Source organism: Colias philodice, chromosome 1, assembly GCF_061535455.1.
Source record: "Colias philodice isolate Cphi_HAF_F1 chromosome 1, ilColPhil1 Martin Lab GWU primary, whole genome shotgun sequence".
Taxonomy (NCBI): domain Eukaryota; kingdom Metazoa; phylum Arthropoda; class Insecta; order Lepidoptera; family Pieridae; genus Colias; species Colias philodice.
The window spans coordinates 11,942,064-11,960,725 of NC_143086.1; the positions used below are offsets into that span (position 1 = coordinate 11,942,064).

The 18,662-nt window shown below is 32.8% G+C and overlaps 2 protein-coding genes across 3 annotated transcripts in view; one reads left to right on the forward strand and one right to left on the reverse strand.

Annotated features, from left to right (window-relative positions):
- Positions 1–18,662, forward strand: part of LOC149491381 (uncharacterized) — a 117,653-nt gene that overhangs the window by 15,224 nt on the left and 83,767 nt on the right. The window lies entirely within an intron of this gene.
- Positions 1,411–2,628, reverse strand: LOC149491382 (lipase 1-like). The gene has a single exon (XM_089699513.1). The coding sequence runs from the start codon at positions 2,626–2,628 to the stop codon at positions 1,411–1,413; it is 1,218 nt and encodes a 405-aa protein (XP_089555639.1).

Below are 18,662 nucleotides of genomic sequence, written 5' to 3' on the forward strand. Positions count from 1 at the left end.
TTTTTTTCCGAGGTATTATAAAAGAACCGGGTAACCCGGTTCTACCCGGTTCTGAGCTCGATTTGGAACCGGGTTTCAGAAACTTGGAACCGGACTCGGTTCTGCATGCCCTATACGCACCCTAGTATCAAGTCGGCAGCGCTGTAGTAGGTGTTATAGCTTGCGCAGTATTTTGATGGGTTTTCGTCCGCGAATTTCGTTAATAGTCCAATAATAGTAATTATTATTCGTTTAATAAAATAACAGTCATGCCAAAGTTTCATCTTTATTTAATAGTTTCTCAAAATATTCTATACGATTGCGTTTTTGCACTGCTGATCTCTGAGGTTTATCTTCATTTTCCTGTTGACATTTGAATTTGTGTGGAACTATACCCTGTTTTTGTTTAATTCTTCCCCCGACCAACTTATATTTTAGTATAGTTCTCCATATCATTCTCAACTTAAAACAAGAAAAAATCTTACTAGCCATCTACCTATACTTAGCCCATACGAGCAGAGCAGAAGCACAGTCTAGTATAGATTAAAACTTGTAGGTATAGAAAACAAAGGATAACGCAAAACAGCTGCAATGTTCTCAAAATATTATAATATGTAGCTTACTTCCTTTGCAACTATAAAAAACAACTTATCCGGCGAATTGGTAGTTGTATTTTTACATTTAGGAACAACACATGATTTTCTGGTATTTGGATTGGACATTTTTAAAAGTATTTAATTATAATTTCGACGGCGCGGGCGCGCGATCTCTAGCGGACTGAGTGAGCCAGATTGAGCGTGTTGTGGTGTGACGTCACACCATCACCGGGCGTTTACAACTTGTTTTACTGCTAAATCGGAAAATAATTGACGTATCGAAGTAATTTTTTCACTAGTATTATTTATTTTTGACAGAGAATATGGAGTGCTAATAATCAAAATTAGTGAACATTCTCCATTGTTTAATTGTTTAACAACTAAAATTATGAGAAAAATACAAATACAAATCTGCTAATATTATATGGGAAGACAGAAGTTGATTTATTTATTTATTTACTCTTTATTGTACAACATATTAAAATAAAAGTACATAAAACAAAACCATTTAAAATGTACAAATGGCGGCCTTATGGCTCAAAGCCATCTCTGCCAGGCAACCTTTAGGCAAAGGACAGATTATAACTTAAGGTAGCCAATTAGCAATAATAACTTTAAAAAAAAAGAAGAAAAAACTGAATTAAAACAAATCATAATACATAAAACACTATATGTATATAACTACAATATAATATATACATATACAGTATATACCTACATAAACATACTAAATTTAAGTTTACAATCTTTAAAGTTAATTTAATTAATCAGTTTCATATTGGGGTGTAAAAATAGCTTTATATTTTAAACTAGCGGTCCACGATCATTTAATACATCAATAAAAATATTTTTCGATAATATCAAATATTATCGGATATAAATATTTGTAATTCGTTCTTCCCCATATAAAATCAATGTGATTACATTTTCTCCTCTCTACCACGGTGTACTGAATAACGTTTGGTAATGCTGGTCGCAGTTTAGCTACATCCTCCAAAGTCGACACCTTATCATTTATACCGGATATCAGCGCTACAGGCAATGTCACTTTGCTCAAATCGAAGTCTGGAGGCAACTCCGTCCCATAGCGTTTCAAATTTTCCTCTTTTCCATAATCAAAATGCGAGAAACTATCCCGTATACCCACTTGTGCGAAATGATAAAGATTCTTTATTGCAGTGCTTGCTGGAAATGTTTGGAAAGCTTCGTAGTGAAATGAGTACTCGTATTCTGCAGCGTCATAACCATTTATTGGGAAAAGTAATTCAAACGCACATGTAGAGTAGCCAATTACTGGCTTCAAACACAGGCGACGTATTGTTTTACCCGATAAAGACTCACCGAAGACCTCGTACTGACGTGTTTTCACAGCTACATTATAGATAATGGGTCCAGCAGCAATGATTGTCGAAAAAGGCTGTGGGACGTTTGTGAGGTATGCTATCGGCGCTAGCGCTATAAACGCGTTCACTTTATCATTATACTCGGTTCTCGTTGAACCCATCACGAAGAATATTGTTGTACCTTGCGAGTGTCCTATTGCATTCAGCTTCTCATAGCCCGTTTCTTGCAGAATGTAATCAATGAATGCAGGCAGGTCGTAGTAGCCGATTTCGGTAAAGGTGAAGTTCCAAAACTTTTCAGCGTCGATATCTGGGTCTAAAGACACGTGTCTCCTGGAGTACTTGTTGCCTCGACAATCTCCTATCCAAATGTCGTGGCCCATTTCTGCGAGTGTGATTCCCAACGACGTGTTGCCTCTTATCAGCCAATCCTGGCTGGTGTCTGCTACGCCATGCATCAAGAGAATAGGCATGCCTTTACCAGGGAGATGATGCAAGGCTAGCATGTATCCATCTTCTGTTGTAACCACGTGTTCCTCCGCAGGATGACCGAATTTTGCAGCCATTTCCGAAGTACTGAGTTTTCCGGTATTTGTTAATATATTATGGGGAATGATATCCAGAGTGGTCACATTGCTTATAGCAGCGTTTATGATAAGCATTTGATAAATACGTTTCGTTTTCTCGGAAATACTTTTTTTGGTAACCATTTTTGTTCCACTGCGATAAGAATAATAATAATATGTCTTCTTCTATGGCAAGATCGATCCGAAACTGTTTATGTTTTTTGTTTGTTTTATTTATTAATTACTTTTGTATTTGTGATCTTAATATTTCTTAATATATCCAAAGTATACTATTAAATATTTTATTATACCACACAATTATTCGATCTTTAACATATATATATACCTAGTGATGGCACTAAAATGAAGCAATAGTTAAAAACTCGCGTGTTACATTAATGTGTTTGATAATGACTTATTATCTTCATTTTTAATTAGTTAGTTTAATTAGTTTAGTCTAATTTAGTAACATCTAAATTATAAGCGATTCATGAATAATTCGTAAAAATACATAAATTAACTAACAAAAAAATGTATGCGTATACACACGTAAGAAGTGAAACTTCTTGATGACCTTATTTTTCAAAAAAGAATTTACTATATGCAACTTTACAGAAATTGGTTAAGGTTGATGTTCCGACCGTCCCTCCATACATTTTTGATTACCTCTAAACACTTAACACAGACACTATTTCTTTAAAACTAATCATTTTATCACTTCTCTATAATGAAATGTGTGCGCGTTCGACCTTTTTAATCAATAATTTACAATATTTACTTAGAAAAACAACAGTAAAATACCGGAAAAATTTGACACTTCTACAGTAGTGTGCGTGACTTTTGCCAAGCGAAACACGACATAAAGCACGACATCTAGCGCATAGACTATATACTTATTACAGATCTAGCGCGTCAATGTCGAAACGAAAGGCGATGTTTAGACATTGACGCGCTAGATGTCGTGCATTCGCGTTCGTTACCTTATGCATAATGAGCATCTAATAAATCAAAGTTCTGTGTAAAAATTGAGTAATTTCATTTCCAATCGTTCAAAGAAAATAACAATAAAATAAAATAAAACTAATGACCTTAGAAACTATGTTTTTTTTTATTTATTACTCATTATTGTTCGTCCGTCGTAGGTCTGTAAACTGTATTGTACACTGAAGGTAAATGGTACTGTAGGTACTTTAGTTCGGCGTCGTCGCTCGTCGGCTTGATATAAAATTACATTCTTGATTTCATTGACACGCGCTATGATTTGCGCGCGGAATTTCTTGTGTTGTGAATTTATTTTTGTATACTATGCATTTTAATTGATTCAAATTGCAATGTTTCTCTAGTATGCATTTGAGACTATATTGTAAATTGTAATAATTGATCGTGGGTATAGTAATTAATTATTCTAATAACGCAATTAGTAATATATGTATTTTCGGTGGGATTCAAAACAAAAAATTGGCCCGTGATTTTTATGAAATTTCACCACATTGCAAATCACATCAATCATAGTTCATACACATGTATGACGAAAGTGATTAGTATTGTGGCTAACATTGACTCATCAGTTCATCACTGAAACCAGTGATAAATCAGTACCTATATCATATTGTGTTTGAATATTTTTAAACAATGATATAAGTATACAATTATTATAAATCGGTAAACTATCAAAGTAATCACAAACTTGCAAACATTGGTAAAATGTCCAGTAGTTTATGAGCCTATTCATTACAATCAAACAAACAAACAAAGTTTTCCTCTTTATAATATTAGTGTAGACAAACACTATGAATACGATCACGAATGCAAATTCGGGGATTTTCTAATTATTGCTAAATAATAATTGAATTCGTTTTGAAATACTCTATAATTTTTAGTGTATAAATAGACATTTATAATGTGGTGCTCATTTTTTTTGTACTGCTAACGCTATTGTAGGTACCTATTTTCGTTGTTTTATTTCAAGTGAACACGGCCATACAATTTTGTCACGAGCCGCCTATGATTGTAGGTACTTTTGTTAGGCTCCTTCGTCGTCCGCGTCGGCTCGAAAGTTCTTGATTTCATTGTCACGCGCTATGATTTGCGCGCGGATTTTCTTGTGTTGTGAATTTATTTTTGTATTATTATTATTTTTTATTTATTTTTTTATTTTATTGATTCAAATAAAATATTTCACTAGTATGCATTTGAGACTATATTGTATTATGTATAATTTATCGTAGGTATAGTTATTCTTATAACGCAGTTATATTTTCGGTGGGACAATTTGACCCGTGATTTTTCTGAAATATCACCACGTTGCAAATCACATCAATCATACACACGTATGACGAAAGTATAGTGGCTATAATTGACTCATCAGTTCATCACTGAAACCAGTGATAAATCAGTACATATATCATATTTTATTGTGTTTGAATATTTTTTAAACAACGATATATACAATATTATTATAAATCGGTAAACTACCAAAGTACTTCCGAATTTTCAGACAGACAAACAAGTAGTTTGAACACGCAGTTTTCTTATACTAGTAGCAAAAATCAAAACCATAATATTATGTTTCCCTACTATATTTTACTAAAAGTCGAGTGCGTCGAAATCGTAAATAATAATATGTTTTTCACCTTTCTGGTTATTTTCCCATAGTAAATAGTGTTTTAGGTTTGTTGTTGTAGGTAGGAATAATAATAATTATTCTTACATGTTGGTTATGAAATGTATATTGAAATAATTTACTTTTACAAATCATTAGTGATATAAGTTTTGAGTGAAAATGCTTGGATCAGCATAATATTATATGGTACTTCAAATACATGTTTTGATAAAAAAAACAATAGTGTAATAAAATAAAACTGCGTTTTATTGTAATCAATGTTGACAATTTTAAATTCCAAAATTATTGATCAATAAAATAGTTTACACCAACAAATATAACTTTTATTTTTATAACAATCGTTCATAATATAAACCGTAGCAGGTGGCGTTTTGAAGTTCTGTCTACTCATACAGAAAAATGGAAAACTTGTTTTTTTTGTAAACAATTTATTACTCATGTTGTTTGGCAACTCGAAGCGTGGTCGTCCGTCGTAGGTACTTTTGTTCGGCGTCGCGTCGTCGTCCGCGTCGGCTTGATATAAAACATTCTTGATTTCATTGACACGCGCTATGATTTGCGCGCGGAATTTCTTGTGTTGTGAATTTATTTTTGTATGCTATGCATTTTAATTGAATCAAATTGCAATATTTCTCTAGTATGCATTTGAGACTATATTGTAATAATTGATCGTGGGTAGGTATAGTAATTAATTATTCTAATAACGCAATTATATTTTCGGTGGGATTCAAAACAAAAAATTGGCCCGTGATTTTTATGAAATTTCACCACATTGCAAATTATATATTATACAATTACAATTACAATTATTATAAATCGGTAAACTATCAAAGTAATTACAAACTTGCAAAATATGCTTTTCCGAATTTTCAGACAGACACACAATTTTATTAGTTTGTTTTAGCAAAGTAGGTACCTATACCTATACGCTTACGTCGCGCGTCGCGTCGTCGAAAACGGTGCGCCCAGAAACAAACATACCTAATTCAGTTACAATCCTTTTTTTGTTCCGTAATTTATTGTATTTATTCTAATACGATTTTTTTTATTCGTCGGCCAGTTCTACTAGGTATAAAAAGATAAAATTGAAATATAATTATTGTAGCGACAGCCATATTATGTTACTATGTTTTCGTAAATATGTTTTTCACCTTCCTGGTTATTTTCACATAATCTTATCTTATATATAAAAATGAATCGCAAAATGTGTTGGTAAGCGCATAACTCGAGAACGGCTGAACCGATTTCGATCATTCTTTTTTTATTATATTCCTTGAAGTACGAGGATGGTTTTTATGTAGAGAAAACGTAAATATTATGTACCACGGGCGAAGCCGGGGCGGACCGCTAGTCTTATATATAAAAATGAATCGCAAAATGTGTTGGTAAGCGCATAACTCGAGAACGGCTGAACCGATTTCGATAATTCTTTTTTTATTATATCCCTTGAAGTACGAGGATGGTTCTTATAGCTAGAGAGCTAGTTAGTTTAGTTTTAGTGCAGTGGCAGTGTAAATGTTGTTGTTGAGGTTATGTAAATTTAACACTTTAGTTAACTACCAAGATATAAAGAAATGAGGATAGGACACAATAACTATTGGTTGAGGTATTTATAAACTCATAATATACTTTTAAAAAAATCACGTTTTAATAAATTTCTAGAATTAAATTAGAACAGCTGATTCAAAATAGCCTAAAAAATCTTAATAATAATAATTACGCTTCACAGCAAGAAGAAATGTACCATATGTACCCGCACAAAGTCGATATTGTGTTGCCTACCGTTCGACTCAATGGCTAGGGTTGTAACTACCTTTAATAATTATTACCAAACTAATAAACCGAGTGATGCGAAATAACCATAATTCTTTTAGAGTTTGATAAAATGATCAGGCAGGTATTTTCTTTAATCCTCTGAATTCTCGGTTACTAAATTGTATCGTTGAAATTATTCTTAATCGCGTAAATTTAATAAATAATCATATGGAAAACACTTTTCATTTGTTTTTTTACTTTCACGCCCAACTACTATACAATAATTACGTTGTTTCGGTATTTTGACGAGAAAACGCAGGAAACATCCGTTGTATCATTTTAGATAGATTGTATATTTTGTATCTGTAGAATTGAAATCAAAGCTATGTATATGTTGTCTCCATTCTTTTCTTATCGGATTGTTGATCCCAATGCGAATGCGTCACTTAAATTTTATAAAAGACAATTAAGAACATCAAAAATAAAGTGATACGTAAATATTTCACAGTGCAATATATTATGTAATTAATAATAATTATATATTTATGAAAAAATAATTACATCAGATTTAATAATAGCAATTGTTTTGAATGCACATAATATGAATAAATGATTACATCATAATAGTAATAATCACAATTGTTTTATTTCCCATTTGTTGCAACCCTAGCATATTTTCATGTAGCAGCAGAAGTACCTACACTGGCGGCGCGGCGGCATCGTGCGACATCAAAGGCATTGCCTTACTAGGTAAGTTTATAATGACTCATTTCATTTATTATATAATTTACGTTTTACTTTTACAGAATCCGATTCAATGGATTATGAAGACGAGTCACACAACGCCATACGATAGTGATGATGAATGAACATTTCAATAAATGCATGCGTGTTTTTTTATGTTGTTTTGTAATTGTTAATTGTTTCTTAAATAAAGAAATAAACTAAATATTTAAATGATGATTTGTTATTTGCAACACAACTTTATATTTGAGATTCTTTACAAATGTATATTTAGTTTTGTATCATCAAATTTATAAATTTTATTCCATAGTTTTCAAAATTAAATGTAAATGACCATAAAAACATTAATAAAGTAAATCATTGATGTAAGGTCAGGGAACGTAATACATATATACATCTGACCATGTAGAAGCTAAGTCTTGTTGACTGCTGAAGTCTGTAAAGTTTTGTCGTCTGCTGAAGTCTGTACGCAATGAAAATGTCTGCCGTTTCGAAAATAAGTTTTTAAGACCCTAATAAATAAAATATATGAATGGCAGATCTGGTCAAATACTTTCAAAATTGTATTTTTTTCAGCACTTTCATAAGTGTCTGCCAGAATGTTATCCGCGTGATAATGGTCTGCCATTGTTATTTTCCGATAGTAATAATAATCTATTTTCAAATATCAAAATGGCAGACGTGGTCAAATGGTTTCAAAGTTCGCCAAAAATTTCCACCTGTCTTACCTAAGCGCGCGCCCCGTCCACCACTCTGGGCTTAGTGACTCCTCATCTCATGTATAGTAGGTATAGGGGAATCAACACACAAAAATCCAGGTCTGGTCAAATACATACAGGTAGCTTTGCGCTAGCTCTCTAGCTATTACTTCTTATGGAGAGAAAACGTAAACATGTACCACGGGCGAAGCCGGGGCGGACCGCTAGTAAATAATAAAATAATAAATAGTGTATTAGATTTGTTATTGTATCTTGTATACCTACGAATAATTATTCTTACGTCTTGTTGGGAAATGTTCAAATACCTACCTATTGAAATAATTTACTGTTACAAATCATTAGTGTTATTAGTTTTGAGTGAATAGGCATGGATCAGAAATTCAGAATGCTACTAACTACTCAAATACATACATGTTTACACAACAAACACCACTGACCTCTATAACTATAAGTTATAGAGGTCAGTGACCTCTATAACTATAAGTTATAGAGGTCAGTGACCGTCAGTGACAAACACTATGGATACCTACGCTCGCGAATGCAAATTCGGTGATTTACTAATTATTGATACCTAGTCATTGAATTCGTTTTGAAATAGCCTGTACTTTGTAATTTTTAGTGTTATAGACATTTATAAAATGTGGTGCTCATTTTTTTGTAATAAATCATCCCGAACGCTATTGTATTTTCGTTGTTTTATTTCAAGTGAACACCTATACAATTTTGTCACGAGCCGCCTCTGGCCTCTGGGTGAAATAAACAAGTCAAATGATTTTTGTTCTAATTGTATTTTGGTAGTAGTTTGTTTAGAATTTACATTACCATTGTTTAATTTTTATTTTGTATTTGCAGTAAAATAAAAAGATGAAAAACTTCATTAGGTATATTGTACGACACCTCACTCTGAATCGCGCTAGCGAAATTTTTTCGTTACAGAGCACATATACAACTTTCGGACAATCTTCATTGAGGCCGGCCGGCAAATCGAGTATGTCGAGAAACTTCACTTATTCGATGGAGGTATTCTACCTTCCTTCCTCCACAGTTGTGGGACCCCGACGTGCATTGAACACGCAGCTTTCTGATACTAGTAGCTAAAATCAAAACCACAGATATGTCTGTGATCAAAACCATAATAATATTTTTACCTATTATTTTACTAAAAGTCGAGTGCATCGAAATCGTAAATATGTTTTTCACCTTCCTGGTTTTTTTTCCATAGTAAATAGTGTTTTTGATTTGTTGTTGTATGAATAATTATTCTTACTTGTTGGTTATGAAATGTATTTTGAAATAATTTACTTTTACAAATCATTAGTGATATTAGTTTTGAGTGAAAATGCTTGGATCAGCATAATATCATATTTGCTACTTCAAATACATGTTTTGATAAAAAAAAAACAATAGTGTAATGTAGGTAATAAAATAAAACTGCGTTTTATTGTAGGTAATCAATTTTGACATTATTTATTTCCCAAAATTACAATAAAATAGATTACGCCAACAAATATAACTTTTATTTTTATAACAATCCTACTTCCTACTAATGCGAAAGTTCATACATGTTTCAAAAGAAAAACTTTTACTTTTACTATTATTTCAATTTATCCGGTTTAATTAAGACTTAATATTGATACATATGATCATTATAAATACAAATAGGAATTAACAATATAACGAATACGTGGCACAACTAAAATTTTACCGATACCACCCGTGGTCATTCTCCTTTGTGGGTCATTTGTAACAGGATGGCGGTTCTACAGCGAAAAAAGAAAAATGATGGTCAGAACGCTGATACCGGATACCTTAAGATACTGTAATATAAAATATTACTAGATTAGATAAAATATTATAGGTAGTATCTTCACCGTGTGTGACGCGCTTTACATTCACGCCATCTAGAGTTAAATCTTTATCATTTTTGTATACGTCTGTGTGTGTAAACGACCCTGTATGCAATGACAGATGTTAAAACGCATAATTTTACCGAATTGGGTGGATTTTAAGGCAATGATATAACATATTTCAATAAAATATAATATTCAGTAACCGCCATGACTATTCCTAGGTTTGATGACTATTCCAATTACGCAAAAACTCAAATAAACTAGAAATGTAGAATTCAGCGCCATCTAGCGGGATATTGGCTGGGAACAGATCGTTGCAATCACCTTAAATAAAGTTAAATTTGATAGTTTTATAAGAGGCTTTTATTATCTGTACATACAGCTGCGCAGCAATATACAACATTGTTTAAATATGTTAAAGTTATTATTATTGATGAGATAAGCATGATCATTGGTGGATTAGATATTATTTTCATCGGAGACTTACGTCAATTACCTCCAGTTCGCGCTACTCGACCTATCTACAAGCAACCTAAGTTTACGTTTCACAGCACTCATGTTAACTGTTGTACTAACTGATGTGTATTGTAGTAGAACAAAACTACTTCTGACAGTATTTAAGTCGAAAACAAATGACTTGCTTAGCTAAATTTCAAAGGAAATCAACATTAAACACCTGAGACCAATCCAGCAAACACGTGTTTACGTGAGTCATAGATTTATTATCGTATACTCCTTAAATGTTTTCTAAGAAACAATAGTGTACTTACATTGTCGGCACGTTCTTAAAGTCGGTAACTTATTTTTGTTCGAACAATAGAGGTAATAAATTCCTAATGATTAAGTTGTAAAGGTTGTAAAATAAAACGTTGCTATGTTCGACATACAGATGTCAATGAAAATATGTAAAAAAAATTAGCAGGGGTTATTATTAAATAGATCCCAAACCCAAAACTGTAGTTATAAAAAAAAATTGTCTGTTTGTCTGTATGTTTGTGCACGCTAATCTCAAAAACGGCTTATCCGATTTAGATGCGGTTTTCACTAATATATTGTGGTAATCTTCATTTAACATTTTGTCAAATTAAAATTACTTCTAGGTAAATTTTATACATAAAATGTCCTTTAAATTATGTCGTATTATATTTTTAACCCCCGACGCAAAGATGGGTGATAAGTGTTTGACCGCTATGTGTGTCTGTGTGTGTATCTGTTTGTGCCACCGTAGCTCGCTAGCAGGTTATCCGAATTAGATGCGGTTTTTTTGTTAGGCAGCATATTTTCCGACGCTGGTTCTTAGATAAACTGTATCAAAATCGGTTCATCCATTTATTATACCTAGGTATATAGGGGTAAAAGTGGGAATGAAAAAAAAATGAATTTTGACTCAAGTGACATATGAAATGAAAGGGCATGACGTGTAAAGTATAATTAGACATAATATTTAATCAAAATCGGTTCATCCATTTACTATTCCTATATATGGGTAAAAGTGGGAATGAAAAAAACGAATGTCAAATATACCTAACTAAGTGACATATCAAATGAAAGTGCATAACGGGTGAAGTACAGTCAGTTATATTTTTATCCAATTCGGTTTATCCATTTATTAAATTACAGCACAGATTACAGCGGTAAAAGTGGGAATTAACAATAATCGAATGTGGTCAAATAATATACTCAAGCGGCATATCAAAATATGAAAGAGCAACGTGTGAATTACAATTAGTAATGTTTTATCGAAATCGGTTCATCCGTTTATTACATATAGGGCACTTTAGGGGTGACAGTGGTTAGATAAATAAACCAAATGGAGCATCAAACGACAGGATATGACGTGTACATATAGCCTATAGGTACAATTAGATAATATGGTTTACATCAAAATCGGTTCTGCCATTTACTAGGGGTGGAAAGGGAAGTATAAGTATATATAAGAAATATGGGAGCGAGAGGATAGCCACCCCCTGGAAATTTTGAACTCTACTCAAAGCCACATAGGCCTGGCCCTTGGCAATTTTTTTTCCTAAATATACCACTTCTTTTGCCACTGTGGTCCATTACAATTTGTGCACGGTAATTACAGCCCAACTTAATAGATGTCAAGGAGCAACAAACTTATAGATATCAATATGATGTAGCAATGTAATATGGAGGTAGGTAGGTAGGTCTCGCTCACTTGAAAATATTACCTACATGAAAATAAGAAACCGAAGTTTAAAAATTTAATAATTAAAAAAAACCCAACGCAATGAAGGAAAAGGAATAAATAATTTTACAAACTTCCCGACGATCTTTAAAATTAAGTACCATTATAAAAAAAAATATATGATATATTATGATAATGATGGTATGGCAGCCCCGACGACTTTGTTTTTGAAGTGAAAACTTCTTTAGCGGCGTTGAGCACTTTTTCTGTAATGGGTATAAAATCTTAAACTCGCGTCAGGACACGTGACCTGATCGAAAAAGCGTAAGACGGATACCATTCCAAAATATCAAACATGCTCAACTCAACGTTAATAATCAAGTTTTCACTTCTGCCGGCACTCCCGGAGTGCACTGTGCAACCCGTCTTTTTTTATTTTTATAAATATTTAAAATCGTATTTATTTTTAAAGATCTTCGGGAAGTTTGTGAAATTATTTATTCCCTTTTCTATGCACTTTTCTTCGTTGCGTTGGTTTTTTTTTTAATTTAATTTTTATTGCACGGTCTAAACGGTTTAGTTACTACAGGCGTAAGATGCTGCACGATATATTGTCAAAAACATCTATACAAGGAAGGAAGGAAAATAAATTTGCTCCCTTCCCCCCTGGTGCCTAAAAATAATATGACATAATTTAAAATAAATTTTACGTAGAAAATTAATTAGGCATTTATTTTTTTATTTTTTAGCTCAGTTTAGTAATACATTTTACTAAGAGTTCTTTTAATTATTTATGGGAGTACGCGTTTATTCAATAAAAGTTAAGTAGTTACTACTATGCAGTCACTATTCCACGCGGACGAAGTCGCGGGCACAGTTAGTATAGGTAATACTAAGGGCTCTTTCAATTTATGCGTTTCGTATCGGAGCGCTGCCGCACGTTTTCCGTGCCGCTAGTTATAACCCGCTGCCGTGCCGTTGCAGTACGGTAGCAGTCCGTTACCAAACGCTTAAATTGAAAACGTATCAGACTGCTGTGCGTTTGTATGCTAGTGCTGTTTTAAATTTATTTGACACCAGTTAAGCCATGGACTCTGACGAAGTAACATTACTGTTAGTGCTCTTGTTGAAAAACATCAAACAAAAAAATAAACCGTATTACATATTACCACCACTAACTATATTATAACCTCAAAACGCGCGTATTTCTGTACTTGAGTACCCGTAGAAATGTAAGATGATTGAATTAGATTAGACCAAAAAATTAATTTTTAGAGCACGAATATTCTCTGTCAAATCATACCGATATATCGATATTTTTTAATAAAAATATCAATATCGATATTGATATTTTCAAAAAACATCGATACGATATATATCGATACTTTATTGCATTTCCGACATCCCTATGGGACTTGCGACATTGCCGTCCTGCTGTCGAGCGTTCGCGGTACGGACGCCGCGCTGTTGCCGCACCGTGCATTTTGTATGAAAATAAACGACCGGCCGTGCGCCGTACGACAAACGCACCGCTTCGGCACTGTAGCGGTCCGATACGAAACGCATCAATTGAAAGAGCCCTTATATTGAATGATCGAATTCTAATAATGTATTTAATAGCATTAATTACAAAGACCTATGTAGTTCACGCCACAGCGCCGGAATTGCCAAATGCACGCATTAATAGCGTTAAGCAATTAACACATTATGAATCGGTAATTATAAATTAAACTGGCCATTAAGCGTAAATTCATTCAAAGCGCATTAGGAATTCAATATTACAATACACTATTATGTAGTTAGCATAAGCATCTAATCATGGAATACTATAATTAAACAATAGATAACCAGCGCCGCTCACAATAGCTCTTAACAAGTAAGCCGTGTGGTCTTGTTATCTCGATTGGGTTTTATAGGTTAACTGTGTTTAGACCTAAATGATAAATCCATCTAATCTTATAGATCTTTTCTCTTGTATAGACTGAAGTGATGACCAAAAGATTATCGATTGTGATACCATTTCAATTATAAATTCAAAATATTATCATAAATCGAACCAGGTACGTAAATAATAATTACAACGTAAACGTACTTATAAGATATGTAAAAATAAGACCACATACATATCTATGCATTTTATGTGAAAACTAAACTAAACTATTATTTTATTATTTATTGGTTTCTATCTTACAATTTGGTTGTCTTTATGTTTAAATTATATAACATAATAGAAGAGTTTTTCTGTATTCGATATATTTTACAGAGTATTTCTATCGATTATTATAATCTATCGACCCAATATTGAATAATTCTGTGTAGACATCACAAAGTGGGCGGGGCCTGTCCATGAAGTACAATAATAATTATTTGTATGACATTTTAACATAGACAATACAATCCTTCATAGGCGTGAAGCTGTCAAAAAGCAAATAATATAATGGACAGAGTATAAAAGTCAATTTTAATAAAAATAAACCACTAAACCAGTGTATCCAAAATTGATTGAATTCGTTTCGAATGCAGTTCTAAATACACTAATGGAGATTACACATACTTGCGGCAGGGGCTGCAATATTCAAATTGACGTTCCGTTATGTAGAGGTTTCGTGGACAATACGTTCGAAGCTAAGGTTCGAAGCTACACAGGATTTCTGAAGCTTGTTGAGTAACTAGATTTCGTCAAAGCACCTGGGTGTAATTGCAAGAGCATCAATAGACCAGTGTCTGGGCATGATGCAGTTAGGCCTTTGTTGTCAACTCTGTTGTTCTGCTGCGTGTCGTCTGAAGTCGATTCATCGCTCCCGAGATGAAATTGTATTTAACTGAAGCATCGAAAAAGTAAGCAATCGATCAAAGCAGAAGCTTAAAATTCAATCAACTTATGATCGAAAATTAAAGAGAATCCCTTCATGTTTATGGCAATAGGAGACATTTGATTAGATTATTAAACTCTGCTACATTTATTTTTTTATCTGAAAGTAATTTTTAAAGTATAATAAACACGGTACTCTTCCAATATCACTTTTACAAATACATATGTATTTTAATTTATTTTCGACAAAACTACCAGGCTATCAATTATTATGATAAAAAAATCGAAAAGCAAAGTAAATACTAGATATTTTTCTGCTTTGAAAGTAATTAACCTTCATGCTTAAATTGAGAGCTTCCTTGCAGAATAAGCTATAACAGCATATTAATCCCTCGTCTTAGTTCCAAATCGCCATCTGTGCCCAATCGCAGTTCCATTCGACTAAATGTTCGAGAACATACATTTGTCATCCATACTATATTATTTAATATTATAAATGCGAAAGTAACTCTGTCTGTCAATCACGCCTAAACTATACTGAACCAATTTTCATGAAATTTGGTATGGAGATATTTTGATACCCGAGAAAGGACATAGGCTACTTTTTATCCCGGGAAAATGACGCATTCCCGGAAATCCCACGGGAACGGGCACTATGCGGGTTTTTCTTTAACTGCGCGGGCGAAGCCGCGGGCAGAAACCTAGTTTACTATAATTATGCATTGTGTGTTCTGTTCAAAATATATGCGAACTATCATACGCTATTTATGGAATTCAGTAAACAGTGTATTTAGAATGCCACCGATTTAACGTGTTCGAAGCGTAGACCGTATTATGCGGCTTAATTTAATAATGAAATTGTTCTGTGAAAGCCTGTCATCAAGCTAATCCAAATGAATGCAAATTGGACGGACCTGAAATGCTGATACAACAATCGGTTTTGGAATTCAATAAGCGCATTGTTATCATCTGCAGATATTTGATTAATCACTTATTATCTTTACGTGTATTATTTTGTATGTTTATGTCACTTTTTTGTGAGCGTACTAAGAAACTGCTTAAGTGAAGGCTGCCATGTTACAAATTTCCGGAGTTGGTATTTCATCTTGAAATTAAAATTCTTGCTACATGTAAGTATTAAGGTAGTGAGCTTAAATTTTTCTCGTTTTACTCGACAGGTAGGGTAAGGTTGCTCAAGTCGTACCACGGCGTTAGTCGTACCCCACCAATATCTCGTCTGATACCATTGAATTGGGCCATCTAGTGTTGTTAACGTGAACTATTTAGTCGCGCGAGCAAGCGTAAACAAGTGGTCAGGCGGTCGGCTTCGTGCAGCGAAAATAATTCAAAAATTAAGTTTTTTATCACTTTTCATGTAAAATTAACGACTCATTCATAAGCTTTTTACGGCAGGAATGTTATCTTTATATTTTGTCTTTGTTTACAACGATTTTTAATGCTTATCTGTCAATTGTTTGGGCATACTCAAACAGGAGAAAATTTTTAGGTTGTGTTAGTAATTTTATTTTTCAACCTCAAAGATAAGTATGCTTAAGTCGTACCTGTTAAAAATTCTTTAGTCGTACTTCTATTTAGGTCTAAGATTTTGTTATTCACTAAAATAATTACCAAATAATATGCTTAAGTTAATCTCAGACTGAATTATTTGTAATTTTAACTTACTTAAAATTGACCTCTTATTATTAAGAATTTTTCTATATAGTTTATTATATCTTCACTAAAGTAAAAAGTTCTAAGTAAAGTTCTAAGTACGACTTAGGCTGTATGTGGTACGAATTAGGCAACTAGGCGCCTTAATCGTACCGAAGGTATGTTTTTGAAAAACGTTAAAATATATATTTTAATATTAACATTGTAAGTTTCTGTGATTTTTTAATAATAGACAACTAAATAAAGATTCAGTAAATGTGGATTATTTTGTATTATTTCAATTGTCGTGAATATTATAGCATAATTTCCTTAGGGGGTACGACTTGAGCAACCTTACCCTAGTTCCGCCTTGAAAATTAAAAGTCAAGACGCTCATGTTGTTTTATAAATTGGAATAGCGCACACATATTATACTACGTGCCTATTATATTAAAACTAACGGTGGATCTGAGAATGAGATTTATTTATACAAATAGTTTAAGCTTCCGCGTATCTTATATTATTAGCCTTTGGATGATTGTTGATAATATACAGCCTTTATTCAATGTAATGCGTACTTGAGGTAACCAGAGTAAGTCATTCTGTTGGGAATGAAGTAGGTAATTAGCTATTCCATTCATATACCAAAGAGATACGACAATAATAAAAAGTAAAAAAACTAAAACCCAACTACGACAAAAAACGACGCTGAAAAAGTATAAAACAAGATTTTCAGAATTCCACTATGTAGAGATAAATTTTCATGTTTGGAAAGGCGTAGTCACACGTTGTCAAAGTGCTACGGTAGATATATGTAACGTGTGACTACGCCTTTCCAAACATGAAAATTTATCTCTACATAGTGGAATTCTGAAAATCTTGTTTTATACTTTTTCAGCGTCGTTTTTTGTCGTAGTTGTGTTTTAGTTTTTTTACTTTTTATTATTTGTACTATTTTGGTGTTAAAGTGTATTTGTGGCGCATAATATTAACAAAAGTTAAATTGATGAACTAATAAAGAAGCTATCAACGAAAAGATGTGAATTATATGCAATCAGCCCATGAATACAGGTAAAGTCACAAGCAAATGCTAGTAATATATGTATATATATATTCAAAATATGCAAATAAAAAGCTTTCAAATGATACCAAACACGGCATATTTATCTTAACTTTATTTTTTTACTCTGTATGTTTTGTCCGCTAGAGGGCGCCACATTAGATTTTGTGAAACCCCATATAGCCTATAACCAGCGGACAATTAAGACGCTTCTAATGATATGTCATTTGTCGAATTCTGATAAGTAGTTTAGAAGTTACGAGGGAACAGATTGCCTCCACGGCCTCAAATGCTATGCTATATGCACGCTATATGACTGTGACGTGCGATACGTCACCGAGATTAGACTTTGAACATACATACATACATACATACATACATACATACATACATACATACATACATACATACATAGCCTGTCAAAATCATAACCCTCCTTTTGCTTTGCCGTAGTCGGGTAAAAATACAGACTGTCTGTCTTTACCTGCTAATTACTTAAATAGGATATACCTACTTCGAATCATAATACTTTGTTTATTAGTAGGCAATACGTTGTTTATGATAAGAAAAGCATGCGGTTGTTTAAAATAATCTTTGTGCAGGATAATATAACTAAGGTTTTATTGATTTCGATTTAAAATGATTTCTTGTTCATACAGGATGTTTTATACAAAAACAATATAAATTCATTTCTCTTTCTGACACAGTTTTAAACGAAAGAGTTGTTTAAATAAAAAAAAAAGTAAAACAACATTCAACAGACTTAGACAGAATTTTTAAAGAAAACCAAAGAAATGTTATAGTCCTTTGAAACAT

Bases quoted from the DNA above. Each gene is read 5' to 3' on its own strand.
- LOC149491382 (XM_089699513.1), bottom strand. From the start codon at position 2,628: ATGGTTACCAAAAAAAGTATTTCCGAGAAAACGAAACGTATTTATCAA.